Consider the following 14,064-nt stretch of genomic DNA (forward strand, 5'->3'; position numbering starts at 1 on the left):
TAATCAATAGGAGACATTTTTAAGGAAAATAATAAAATAATATTTCTAAAATAATTAAAACAATATATTTTTAATCATCAAATTTTTTTTAATTACAACATTTTCACAATTATATTAAAAAATAACATACAAACATGTGAAATAGTTTGGCAAGATTTTTTTTTTTATTAATCAAAAATATAATTTTTTTAAATCGAAATTTACAACTTTCTAACTAACTTTTATTTTTTATTTAATATTTTGTTTGGTTGACTATCTAAAAATATAAAGTTATGTGGTTTTTATGTTGTATTTTTAATAATAATAGTAAATTCTAATTATTACTTTCATTTAAGGCGCATTTTAAAATAACATTTTAAGGCATTTTAATATTATTATTTAATTAAGTATTTTTTTTTTTATATAATAAAGTGCGAATGGGGTATGATCGATGACGTCACATTTAAATGCAAATAGATGTCATTTGTTTTAGAAGTCAAGGTTAAATATTTAATCATTATGTCAATCTGTCATGTCAAATAAATAAAATTTATTTGATAAATTATCGAAAAATCGTTAAAAATAATTTTTCACCGCTTTTCCCTAGCTGCCTAATATAATAGCTCGCTATTCAATTAAAAAGAGATTTTTAAAATAAATCTACAGGTTGATTTACACTGAATCAGGACTTACTATTCTGCCACGTACACGTTCTGTACGTCACGGTGGTAATTGTTTTATTGGATGAGTGGGCACGTTTGAGATGATACAAAAATAGAACAAGTCCGATTTCATTCCAGCAAAATAATATTTCGAAATTATTAAAGCTAGGACTGCCAACTCTTCGGTTTTATATCGGAGGAATCGCCGGTTTTCGAGGTGTGTATCCACTATTTTGAAGGATAATCCCCGGATTTATGCCATCTTTATAAGAAATAAGTAAATACAAGTTTTTACGACAAGGGCTTCATACGATCAAAGGAACCCAGATTTACGAAGATTAAAAAAACATAATCTTCGGATATATTGGAATGATCTCCGGATTTTCTTAAATTTTGATTTGGCAGCCCTAATTAAAGCATAACTGATTCTAAAATTAACAGCAGAAATATGCTCGTTTGTCTCCTCTGTAAACCTGTAGACCTGTCTCCTTTGTCTCGTCTCCAGTGTAAGTTTATAATCACACAAAGCCTATATAATCGTTTTAGAATTGCTCTTGTCCGAGGATAAGCTTACTAAAATAACCTTAAGGTAACCTTTTTGAAATAATTTTAAATAATTTCTGTTAGACAATTTTGCCTGTAGAAATTCGAATGATCTATACTTTAAAAGGTTAATGAAAATTAAAGTCATGAACATAAAAAGGTTAACTAATGTGGTTTGTGTCAAATAAAAACTAAAAAAGCTACGTTGTTGCTTAGCTTTAAAAGTAATGCAACAAAAATCCCTAGCCACAACCTTACATGTGAAAAAGTTGCACAAAAGCTTAAAAAATTTATAAAACCATCAATTGTTAACAAAAAACTAAACACAGTAACATCTCGATAAATTACATTCTTGTTTCCCAATTTCACCAATACATCCTTCACCTATATATCCCATTGAACTTAAATTTCATGTAGGTACGACCGTGTTTCGCGTCAAGTACATGTTTATAGAAATATCCCTGTAATCCCCACAAGTATCCCATTTTCATTCCTATCTATTTCGAGACATTACTGTAATTTGTACTACCCATCTAGAACTACGAAAAATCGAGGCTAAATAAAACTGTACAAAAAATATTATTCAAAATTCCTAGGCTTATTTAATGCCCAAAATTATTGCATGTATTTACTTTCTTTATATAGCGTAAAATTGTGTTTATCCACAATTATAAATTTTTAATCACGTCATAAAAATTGCTTTATATGTTTTCTTAATAATTAAATTAAGTAATTTTATATATTAATAAATATATAATTAATTACTAGAATAATTAATTAATATAGTTTGTTTTAAATAACTATATACAGCCTTACAAAAAATATTATTTTACATTAGATAGAAATCACAACTCACAATCGGCTTCGTGTCACAATCGAAAATGAACGACCTCTTTAATACTATCATGTACTTAAACGTTTGTTTAATTTCGTATAACTGGCGAAGAAACTCGAATATTTAACTGTTTTAGTATATCTATCTAAAGTACAATAATATTTTTTGTATTCATGTATAATCACAATGATTTGGTTCAAAATTAAAACTTATAAAATAAGTAAATTTATAATGCGTAGAATTAATTATTATTTACATAAATTAATAGTTAATTATTTTTTTTAAATTTATGGCTGTCGTTCTTCCTCTGTAACATCTGTACCTAATACACGATGTTTTATTGTCACATTATTATCGATTGCTTTTTTATTGATTGATGATTTTTCGAATGATGGTAGCGTTGGTTTATTTGAATTTTCTTCAGGATGAGCATCAGGTACTAAGAATCGTGATAAACTGGAATATACGTTCCATGGAACGACACTAAAACAGAAAGAAAATCGAATTTAAGATAAACTGTAGGTATTATTACACTTTAATAAACCTAATTAAAATTTGAATTTTTTACCCAATTTCCTAGATCAATTTTGTATTATATAAATACGTATTTCGACTACCATAAAGCCATCATCACTATGAATTGGATAATCGTAATTAATAGTGATTTTTTTGTTCTAAATGTCATTAAAATTTAACCCGCCAGCACTCCCCTTACGAGCATTTTCCTCAAGCTCGATTTAAAACATAAATAACTTTTATTTTTCAAATGGTATATGTGGTTGAAACTTTTTATATCTTCATATAATTTTATCTTTTCCCGAATTATGAACTTTTCATATTTTTTCAATCTTTTTTTATAACTTATTTATAATATAATTTTTATTGAAAGCATTCTTACTGAATATTCTTCTTATATATATATATCTATATACATATAAAATGATCTGTCCTGAATGACTGACTGACTGACGGATCAACACACAGCTTAGACGGCTGATCGTAAAGTTCTGAAACTTGAAGAGTGTGTTCTTTGTATGGTAAAGGTATCCGATAAGAAAGGATTTTCCAAAATTCTACCCCTAAGAGGGTGAAATAGGGGACGAAAGTTTGTATGAAAATCGGTCATTTTTGAGTCCACTTCGAAACCGATTAAAAAATTTATTTCACCAATAGAATGCTACATTGTCAGCAAGTAACATGGGCAGTATTTTATTTAAAACAAGTTAAGGTTCCGCAAAACAAATTAAAACCCATTAAATGACGATCAAAAGGGGAAGTAAGTGAGGGTAAATGAAAAGAAGGCTATTTTGCGGAAGTTTTTGTTTTTAAAGTTGAAATTGCCAATCGACGCGGGCGAGTAACTGCTAGTTTATAATATAATTAATAAATATGATAATGATTATTTTGATTTTTTTTCTAAAATTATTCACTCATTTAAATTCGTACTCAGTAAATTAAAGAATATTTAAGGGTCTAAATATTTGATGCTTGTGCAAAACGCGTGAGCTAATCTCTCTCATCGCGGGACTAATGATTACCTAATGGTTTACGGGAGTACGAATGAGTACCTTACAGTGACACAGTATTCACAGCTAGAAGTCTATTAGGAATAGTTGGAACGAGACGTTTTGAGGTGGTTCTATACTTTACAATCTCTGAATATTGGGATTTTCCATGCATATAATACTCTTCCATTTTCTTTTAAATTAAGATACTTACTGTTTCAATACAAATGCAGCACTTAAGTGTGATGGTATAACAACCATTCGTCGATTATAAAGAATAGCGCTAACAATTTCATCAGCTACATCGTTACTATTCAATCGTGGTATAAATCGTGCATTAGCATGATCAAACATTCCAGTCGATTTTATGAAAAATGGACAAATGCATGATGTTTTTATATCAAAATAACGACCACTATCTAATTCCAATCTTAAAGATTCATCAAAACCAACAGCTGCAAATTTTGATGCACAATAGTCAATCAATTTTGCAGTACCAACATGTCCGGCTACTGATGCAATTGTTACAATATGTCCACGATTTTTTCTCATCATCGCTGGCAAAAAGGCTTTTGTAGTCTGTTAAACAAAATTAACATTTTTTTTATTATTTGGAAAAATTTGTTTTTTGAATTGTTGGTAACTTACCCAAAAGTGTGAGATAGAATTTACATCAAATGTTCTTTGGATTAAGTGATCTGGAGTTTCGAGTAATGTTTTTCCAGATACAACTCCTGCATTATTTATTAGTATTGAAACCTGAAACAAAGAAAATCATATTATTGCAAAATATTGACTTATTTTTGATGTATCAGAGTTGTTCACTGGGTAGGACAATGTTAAAAAAAATTAAGATAGATTTCAATAATTTTTGAGGGTTATTTGCAGAATAACATTCAACGTTGGTTTGTCCCGGGGCCTTTTCAGGTCTAATTTCGACCCTGGCTGTGTCGTTTAAATGCGCATTATGTAATTAATTTTTAATTACGCATGCGTATACATTTCGTAATTGATCTATTATGTAGATAATAATAATGGAATGACATTTTTAGAATGAAAATTATAAATTTATTGTATTTTTATTTCAAATTATAGACATATAACCTATATTTTTGTGTAAGTATTGAGTGTATATGTAATTTAAAATAATGATTATTGCTTTGAAATTAATATCTCCGTGTATATACAAAAAAAAGTTATATATTCATTGTATTCTATTAATTTTAAATTGACAAATCACATTATTTATTATTACTGAAATATGATGCCTATTTTATATACGTAATAACATTATTATTTTTTATTCAGCGAACCTAGTCAAAAGCTCACGTGAGATGTACTGTTTATGTTAGTCTTACAGAAATAGGTGTATTTTTTGTTTTGAAAATATCGCTACCAGTTTTTTAAGTCAAAATTACCCCGAATTTTGTGTTGTTCCACACGGAAAATTTTAAATTTGAGATAAAATTATTATTATTAAAAAACGTTTTCCATCAGATTTTCTAGTTTTAAGAATTAGAAAACGCTAGTGCTATTATAGTGTTATAAGATTATTTTTCGACTACTAACATTGGCAACAACAAGCTTACATAATTAGATTTACAGTGTACAATTGTTAGCCCCCGACTTCTTTTTTCTTCTCAGTTTTTATTCAATTCTGTCATGTTTTTGGATTTTTAAAATTTATTTGTTGAATTTTACACTTTTTAGTTAAGAATTTCAAATATCTATTCAATGATACTCCACTTAACATAGTTCGTCGGCTTTCATTTTTTCCCACAATATGGTGTCTGGTTGCCGTCATATTGAATTTTCATTTTCTGTCATGTCCTTAATGACAGTCACAAGATTAAGACAAATCGATTGACGACTCCTTTGCGTCGCGCAGTCAGGTAAAAAGCTGGTTGTTACCGTTGTGCTATTTAAATTTAAAAGATAGTTCTTTCTTTATTTTTAGCTGATTTTGTCATATTACTTCAGTAACTATAATTTTGCCAATTTGCGACGAAGTAAATTCGTTAAATGGTTGTGAATATTTGCAAAATGATGTGATGAGCCATGCGGAAGGGACATTTTGATGTAACAGCATTGCGAGTCTCTTTGAGGTTGAAAAAAAACAATGATTTAGAATATAAAGTTTATTTTGTACAGTGACGATAATTTATCACGCTAGCGTGTGAGTAAATGTAGTATGAATGATTTAGAAATGCATGTCTATAATCATTTTATGTTAATAGGTTTTCATTTCCTGTACGCGATCGTCTTTTATTTGGATTTGTCCTTACATGTATTAATTTATGCATATTAATATCATTTCTTAGAACTTGGATTATGTGGATATTATTAAAAGAAAAATACAGAATTATTGATTTTTTTAGTTATAAAATTTTTGTTATTTTGTCTTCGATAAAAATAGGGGTGTCTTGAAGTCTTTTGTGCGTCTGTATAACAGGGAATATTCATGAAATTTAAATTTGGTTTAAATATTTTTTTCCGTAGCTTTATTGGCTGGACATTTGATCTAAACCATTATTTTAGGAATTAATATCTTTTTTTAATTCAAATTTCTAAAACGAAAATTCAAATTTTAAAACGGGCATGTCGTTATAGTATTTGGCTTGCCAGACTTGTTGATATACTGTATGGTATTAATTACTTATATTTTGTATGGTACTACCATGGATATATACTATAATTACTACATACGTGGGTGTTACACTTGTAGTAAACAATTCATTGAACTGTCATCAACTGACAGATCACATATTAATACGTCATCAACAGAGAGCGCCGAAAAGGACTGCGTTTAAGCATCTCAAAATTATTCTCTATTTTAAATATTTTATTACTCTTAATTACAGCATTTTAAACAGTATTTATATTTTTTACTATTTTATAACGGTGTAAGCAATGAATTAAAAATATAAAAAAAAATACATGAATATTCCCTATTGCCTGTAGCACTGCTTTAAATTTTATTTTAAGCCTGGATTCTTCTCAGTTTGTGAAGGAATTTCCAAACACTTGAGAACATTCAATTTTTTTTTTACTTGAAGCCTGTTTTAATTATTCCAGCCATTTAAAGATAATCTGGTCGTTTTCTTTTCATATTGGATATTTTGAAATTTTGTAAATTTCACTAATGTACAGTTTGAGTTTCTTAAAATAACGGAGACTTAAGGTGGTCAATTTAATTGTATCTATTAAATGAACTGTTTGTATTGACTGTTTTAAGTCTAAAAACTTGTAGAGGGGTTAACGGGTGAATTCGGCGGAGAAATCGTACAAAATTTGTTAGCAATTTTCATATGATAATATCGAGATTAGAGTTCTTATTTCTCTCGACATGAGAATAAATTATCGAAATTGAAAACGAAATGCTTTTTGTCAGACTTCGATAGTTTAAGGTAACAGTCGGTGGCAAGCAAGGGAGTTTACGAACTTAAGGGAGAATGTGATTTGGATAGAGTTACCTACTTGTGGTATGGTTCGACAAAAAAAAGCTGCAAATTTGGTATAAAATTATTGCAAAAATCAATGCAGCTGATAATGTATTTAATGTCAGAAGTGTTGCAATGTATATTAATAGTAAATGAATCATAATTTATGAAATAAAAATTTGAATTGATATTATAATGAAGGCTACTCTACTGGATAGCAGTAACAATTTAAATAATCAATCTGCATTACACTTCCTAATTGATAAATTGATGAAATAATAAATTTGTATTCGTACGTAAATAAATTTAAAAAGAATAACTTTTAAATTGAAACAATTTAAATTCATTCACTTGATTGAAAAATATATTTTTCTGCACCCACTATCCGAAAGTACCAACTGTCGCATTTGACTAGAGAAAGAACGACTTTTGTGGCTTGCTAAAGCTAATAAAGTTAAAGCGTGCCCTGATTTTTGTTACTCGGTAATAATTTAATAATTTTGCATTCCTTAAATTACCGTGTTGGGATGTAAATTTCCCAAAAACGGTAGGAAAATTTTACATTCAAATGGGTGATTTTCTCCTACTCATCGTTTATTTTATGAAATATATTATATTTTAAACATTTTTTTTAAATCAATTTTATAGAAGAGAAAAAACTGGTGACCGTTTTTATACCATGTATATGAAATATATCAAGGTATACTAATTTAGTCCCAAGTTTGTAACGCTTATTGACGCTACGAACAAAATTTTGGTATAGGTGTTCATAAAACGATCTAATTAGTCCCTTTTCGGTTGTCTGCCCGTCTGCCTGTCAACACGATAGCTCAAAAATGAAAAAATATATCAAGCTGAAATTTTTATAGTGTGCTCAGGAGATAAAAAGTGAGTTCGAGTTTGTAAATGAGCCACATAGGTCAAGGAGCCACATAGGTTAGAGATAGAACATAAGTTAAAATTTAAAAAAATGTTCCCTACAAAAAAATAGACAACTTTTGTTTGAATCATTTTTCCGTAAACATCACTGTTTACCCGTAACAGCGCAAATTATATAGTATGTATTATATGAGAATATCAGTTGAGTACAGTTTGTGACATGCATATATATATGTTTATTTGTCTTTACATGGTATTTTAACAATTAATTCAGTCAATTGTTTGTTTTCACTTGTTAAATCATCATTTGACCATTGTTAAGAACACATTTTATCGATAATACTGACCTAATACATGAGTTAGCTATTGGTGTGTCAAGTCTGTCTTGCAGAACGTCGGTCTTGCAGTAATTTAATGGAAGACGATGATTTTCCGTTTACTTATTACGGCAACTATTTATTGACAATCTTGGTCAATTTGACATTTTGAAATTATTTTTGCAAGGTCTGGAAAGACGCATTTTATAAAATTTTTCGAATAGAAGGCTTACATTTTCTCATTTCTTTGCCTTCTCTCAAATCTTGGACAAATTGTACATAAACAATTTTTATTGCGACGTTTCGTGCCCTGAAACGTATGTATAAGGCTTGGAAAACCAATAGCTTACTCGTGTATTGTGTTAGTACAATCGATAAAATGAGTTCTTAACCTTGGTCAAATTGTGTGCAATTTGTTATCACTAGCTCCCCTACTATTATAATTTTACAATCCATAGTACCATTGTTATCATAGCAAACGTGATATTTTGTTGTTGTAAAATAATTTGTATAAAGTTTACTAGACAAACTTTAATTGTTATTTAAACGATTATTAGACCGTACTTTAGACTAGGTATGATGGTATGGTATAGGCTGATAATACTCTGTATAATAAGAGCCATAACCATTGCGTTATTTACAATACTGTATGGAATAAAAACTTTAAGTTCAACTCGACAGTATGGTCTTGAATCCCATACTAAATTGCAGATGCCGCAATGCTGTTTGTTTTTCCCGCTATGATTTTTGATACGTTTATCAATACGCATTATTGAACTAAGATCCTATTCAGTATAGGTGTAAACGCTATGTCTGTTGTAACACTGTGTTAAATAGTACTATTCGCCAGAAGTATTGTGAATATCACTAGTCAGAATGAGCTTGAAACCCATACTGACATAAGCTCATGCTCCCCAACGCTCATGTTCCGATATATATACTGGTATAATCATCTATGTTTAAAATTTTATAGCTAATTAAAATCATCGAAACCATAGAGAATTCCGTTCACGGCTTTACTAACATAATGATATCGGCAAAAAATTTCTTACCGTGTACCAATTTAGGTACAATTGTCTAAATTATATTACAACGATGTCAGAGATCTGATCAGATTTCTCACTTTCAACAATAAACTCTTAAAAAATAAGCCCTTTATCATGATGACAAGAATATAATTCAGAATAAATTACACAATTTGTCACAGTACGCAATAAATATATTATATTGCAAAAAATGTATTTACTGTCACTTAAATCTATATTAAAAAGAAATGAAATCACCTTTATAGAAGATTAATTAAATGATAATTTCAACATTTTCAACAAGAGTCATATTTATATGTGAAATAATTTAAAAATCTTAACAAAAAAATAAATAAAAGTGAATTTAATATTACAAAATAATTTACATTTACTTTGCTTAATGTAAAATATTAAAAATGTAATTTACATGCCATGGAGTATACTCTTATAGTTATACGCCAGTAAAATCTTACAAAAAAATTACTAAAATGGCAAAACGCGATGTAAAGCTGCTTTTTTGGTATGTTATTTGGACTCCATATGGGAGAGTGAAATTACGTTTTGTAAACAAAAAAAAGTTGTGCTACATGCGTAATAGGTGAAAAAATATTCATACGTATCACGTATTCCCGCTGCCAATTGTACTATCTTTCGAAAAATTTTCGAAGTATTTTCTAAAAAACTTTTTTCTCGTTCCATAAGGCTCACTAGTTGAAGCTACCTACAAATTTTCAGTTCTCTATTTGTTATATATTTGGAAAAAATGGACACCAAAGTTTTGCCTCCTTACGAGAAAACAATGCTGTTTACGAAAAACTGTTTAAACAAAAGTTGTTTATTTTTTTATAAGAATTTTCTACTCTAAAATTTATGTTCTATCTCTAACGGCTTAACATCAGCAAAACTAAAAATTTTAACATTTCTGAAAACCATGTAAATTTTTCAAGAATCATATCTCAAAAACTATTAGACATACGGAGCTGTGGGTTGGCTTCAATTATTTCAAATTTAATATAGATTCAAAATGATAGTAGCAACTAATGTCAAAAGTTCATAGTTTTTGAATTGAACTACAAAAGCTGAAAAAAGTTCGAAAATTTTGTAGTTTTTTACGGATTACGCAGGTAGCACAACTTTTTTTTTGTTTGCAAAACATAGTTTCACATTCCCCTAAAGGGTTCAAATAATATACCAAAACCATATATCAAAAAGCTTTACATCGCATTTTACGATTTTAATGTAGAATTTGACTGGCGTATTATGACTTTAATAAATTTAATTTTTAAACAACTTTCCACTGCTAGATAATTGGTAAACAAAAAAACTTCATAAAATGTTTTAATTAACCAATTACAAAAAAAGGTCAGGTCGAATAAAAATATTTTGACTAAAGAATTTTATGAGCTATTATAGAGTTGATTTATTTTTTGTTGGACTTTACAAACAAAGATAATAAATAATATTATATATGTATATATGTATTATTATTTATTCTCTTTGTTTGTAGGGTCCAACATAAAATAAACCAACTATACTATAAAATGCTGTTTAGGGCTCTGAATCTTAAAAGTTCGAATAGAAATGGCGATTCAGTTTCTCACCGCTTTCAAAAAGTTTGTAGTTGTGCACAATACAAATTTGCAGATACCGATGTGATCAAACTTATCTATTTTAGTCTAAAAGAAATTATCGCACATGTTTTTACAGCATCTATCATTTGATTTGGACGCACTTAAGGGCGTTATAATATAATTTTCTCTATTTGCTCAAGAATAAAAATGACAAAGGTACGAAATTTTAAATAATTTGCTTTGGGATAGGTTTTTTATTCGGAAAATATTTCATAAATAAGATATTTTTCGTGACAAATAAAACAATTTTTCCCTATTCAAATTGTAGCACGACGAACACGAAGAGGTTTGGTAACTTCTAATTCTATGATTTTTGATTAGCATGTGACAATTTAACAAAAATTCAAATTGACAATTTTTTGCTAGATATAAATTCAAAAACATCTATTTTTAGAATCATTTCTTCCAAGTACTAGTTGGAATTTTTATTACAAGACTTAATCATGACGAAGATATTGAGATATAAAAAGGATGTAAAAAAAATTTATTTATTAATATCACCTGCACAAAGTAATTAAAATAATAAATATAAGTATCAATTAGTTAGTATATCTATATATGAATAAATTATTTTAATACTCCTTCATAATTACTTCTTAATTATTTTCAATTAAAAATATGTATACTTATTATAAGCATTTTTATAAAAATGACATATCTTGGAATAAGTGGCATAAAAGCTCTTTTAAACTGCGTCATTAATTAATTAGTCTTATGTTTGTTGTTTTCGATGCAATCTTAGCCCCGGCAAAATCCGTCATTGAGTATGATTATTTTTCGTATGGAAAATTTTTGTAGAATCCCGTTTAAAACATGCTTTTGAACGTAAACGTGCAGGTTGTCGATCGGTAACTCGGTAGGATATTGTTTAAACTAATTTTTTTAAAGTAATATGGAATGGCTTCGGAAAAATTTTCTTAGACATTTTTCTCTAAGCGCTTCGGTTTCGAGTAAAAGACTCGTAAAATTTGAAAAAACGCGATTTTTACGATTTTCATCCCTCAACAAGTGTATGAAAAAATCAAATTTTTAATATGTATAAAATTTTTATTTATAGTGTAAAGGTTACTCAAAAAAATCCCGCAAAAATTTTTGGCCTACTTGCATTTTAAGAGCTTGATTGTTAATTAATAAAGATAATAAATCGAAATAAAGTCAAATTAACAGAAAAGTTAAAAAGATTTTACATTTTCCACAACGAAAACTTCCGGGAAGCTGGGAAAACCGTTTTCTGATTTAACGGGGAGTTGCGTTGTGTCAAATGAAATTTTCCGAATTTTTCAGTTAATTTGACTTAATTTCGAGTTGATTATTGAAAATTACATCTTTCTAGCATTTATAGAACAGAAAATCGTTATTTTTGGGTGATTTTTCGCGCGTTCTCTTATTAATTAACAATCAAGCACATAAAATGCAATTAGGCCAAAAATTTCGGCGGGATGTGGTTGAGTTACCTTTGCAATAAAAATAAAAATTTGATACATATAAAAATTTGATTTTTTTATACTCTTGTTGAGGGAAGAAAATCGTAAAAATGCAAAAATTGAAAATCATTCACCGCATAGTTTTAATGAAAAATAAAATTAAGCACATGTTTAGACGATAAGTTTTAAAGGAGGAGGTTACGGAAAAAATTGTGTGGACAAGACAACTATAGTAAACTATTGTGATTGTAACAGAAACAAATATAGTAGACTGGCGTAAACACTTGATCCCACACAGAGTGAATACACCTCCGATGCTACAGCATAAGGCGAAAGTTCCTTAAATAATATACCTATGAAAAGTAATTTTTAAACCGCCAAATATCATCATGAAACTCTTTTCATTCATAATTTGTGAATTTATATTTTAAACATATTTTATAACAGCATAAACTGTAGATATACGTAACCTTTATACTCATTTATAATTGAGAAAGTTATAAAACAAAAATACTATATTTAGGTTTATATTTTTATATATACTTACTTCACCAATTTCGTCAATAGTTTGTTGAGCAACTCTATAAACATCCTCTCGTTTACATAAATCAACTTTATAACCTTTGGCAAATCCACCATTTGCTTTAATTAATTTTACAGTCTCTTCCACACCTGAAACAAAATGTACAATAAAAATTCAATAAATAAATATAAAAAAAAAACTTTATTATTTTTTAAATTCAATTAATAATACGTCATGTAATTGAATTTAAAAAATTATATATTATTACTTATATTAATCTTTTTTTATGGTTTGGTATGTACCGTAACAAAACTATAACAAGATTTATGTTTTAAAAGGTGATTGTTTTCTCCTACTAAATCATGCAAATATTGTTTTACGCAAAATTGGAATGGAATAAAGTCAAATTATTTTTGACCGTAGATAAGAAAAGCTGTTAACTTAAATCACCTGTTTTCCTGCCTCTGTCACTGAGTTTCTCTAGAACGGATGAACGGATTTCAGTGCAATTTTCTTTCAGTTATCCAACAGAAGACTGTTTTATTAGGAATAACTGGTTCGTAGGAATCTCATTGGACGTTTGAAAAATATAATTTTTTCAGTCGTGCAGAGTGAATTAAGGAAGTGACTGCGAAGTGTATAGAAGCTTTGAATTTTTTATTAATAATTTTCACAAGTATCTTTTCTAGTGTTTTTTTATTAAAAATGTAATTATTTTCTCATTCAATGCCTAAAGATCTGTTTTTTTCGTGGGTTTTTAAGTTTGGAAAATTCTACCTGTGGTTAGAAGTTCTACTAATCGTATGCACTAACAAATTACTAGGTATACAGTGGTTTTATTTGAATGGACAAACTCAGTCTCAATATAAGTCGATTTTTGGTGTAGTCACTATAGTAATTTATCGACACTTCCACCATTTTATTAAATTGAGATGAAAATTCGCAAAATATTTTCTACTTTAGTTTCTAAGATATTTTTAAGAAGCTTGAATATTAAGAAGAAAACAAGTTCATTTTCCTAAGTAATTAAGGTCCATAAATGTATTTAATTTATTTTTTAATTATGATATTTCTCCGTTTCTTCCCTTTATTATCATACTCTCTCTTCCTTATGGCCTTAGTCTGCCCTTGGAATATAAATAAACCTTATAAGTTTCATCAAAATCTTTCAAATTGAAGTTAAAAAATAAGTATAAAGATAAAAATTGTATATATATTAGATCCGCAGTAATTCGGCTCCCCTTGTTATCCGACATAGCTATAACGGTAATTTAAAAAAAAAATTATTTAGTTTAACGGCT

General features: G+C 28.3%; 1 protein-coding gene across 1 annotated transcript in view; it reads right to left on the reverse strand.

Moving 5' to 3' along the window:
* Positions 1-1,961: 1,961 nt before the first annotated feature.
* LOC123299775 (estradiol 17-beta-dehydrogenase 11-like) overlaps positions 1,962-14,064 on the reverse strand; it is a 30,394-nt gene continuing 18,291 nt past the window's right edge. The window contains exons 3-6 of the mRNA XM_044882118.1: positions 12,788-12,912; positions 4,173-4,283; positions 3,739-4,103; positions 1,962-2,502 (exon numbers count right to left, since the gene is read on the reverse strand). Of these exons, the coding sequence (XP_044738053.1) occupies positions 2,307-2,502; positions 3,739-4,103; positions 4,173-4,283; positions 12,788-12,912 (797 nt within the window). The 3' untranslated portion in view covers positions 1,962-2,306. The remainder of the gene's footprint in view (positions 2,503-3,738; positions 4,104-4,172; positions 4,284-12,787; positions 12,913-14,064) is intronic.

This window comes from Chrysoperla carnea, chromosome 5 (genome assembly GCF_905475395.1).
Source record: "Chrysoperla carnea chromosome 5, inChrCarn1.1, whole genome shotgun sequence".
Taxonomy (NCBI): Eukaryota; Metazoa; Arthropoda; class Insecta; order Neuroptera; family Chrysopidae; genus Chrysoperla; species Chrysoperla carnea.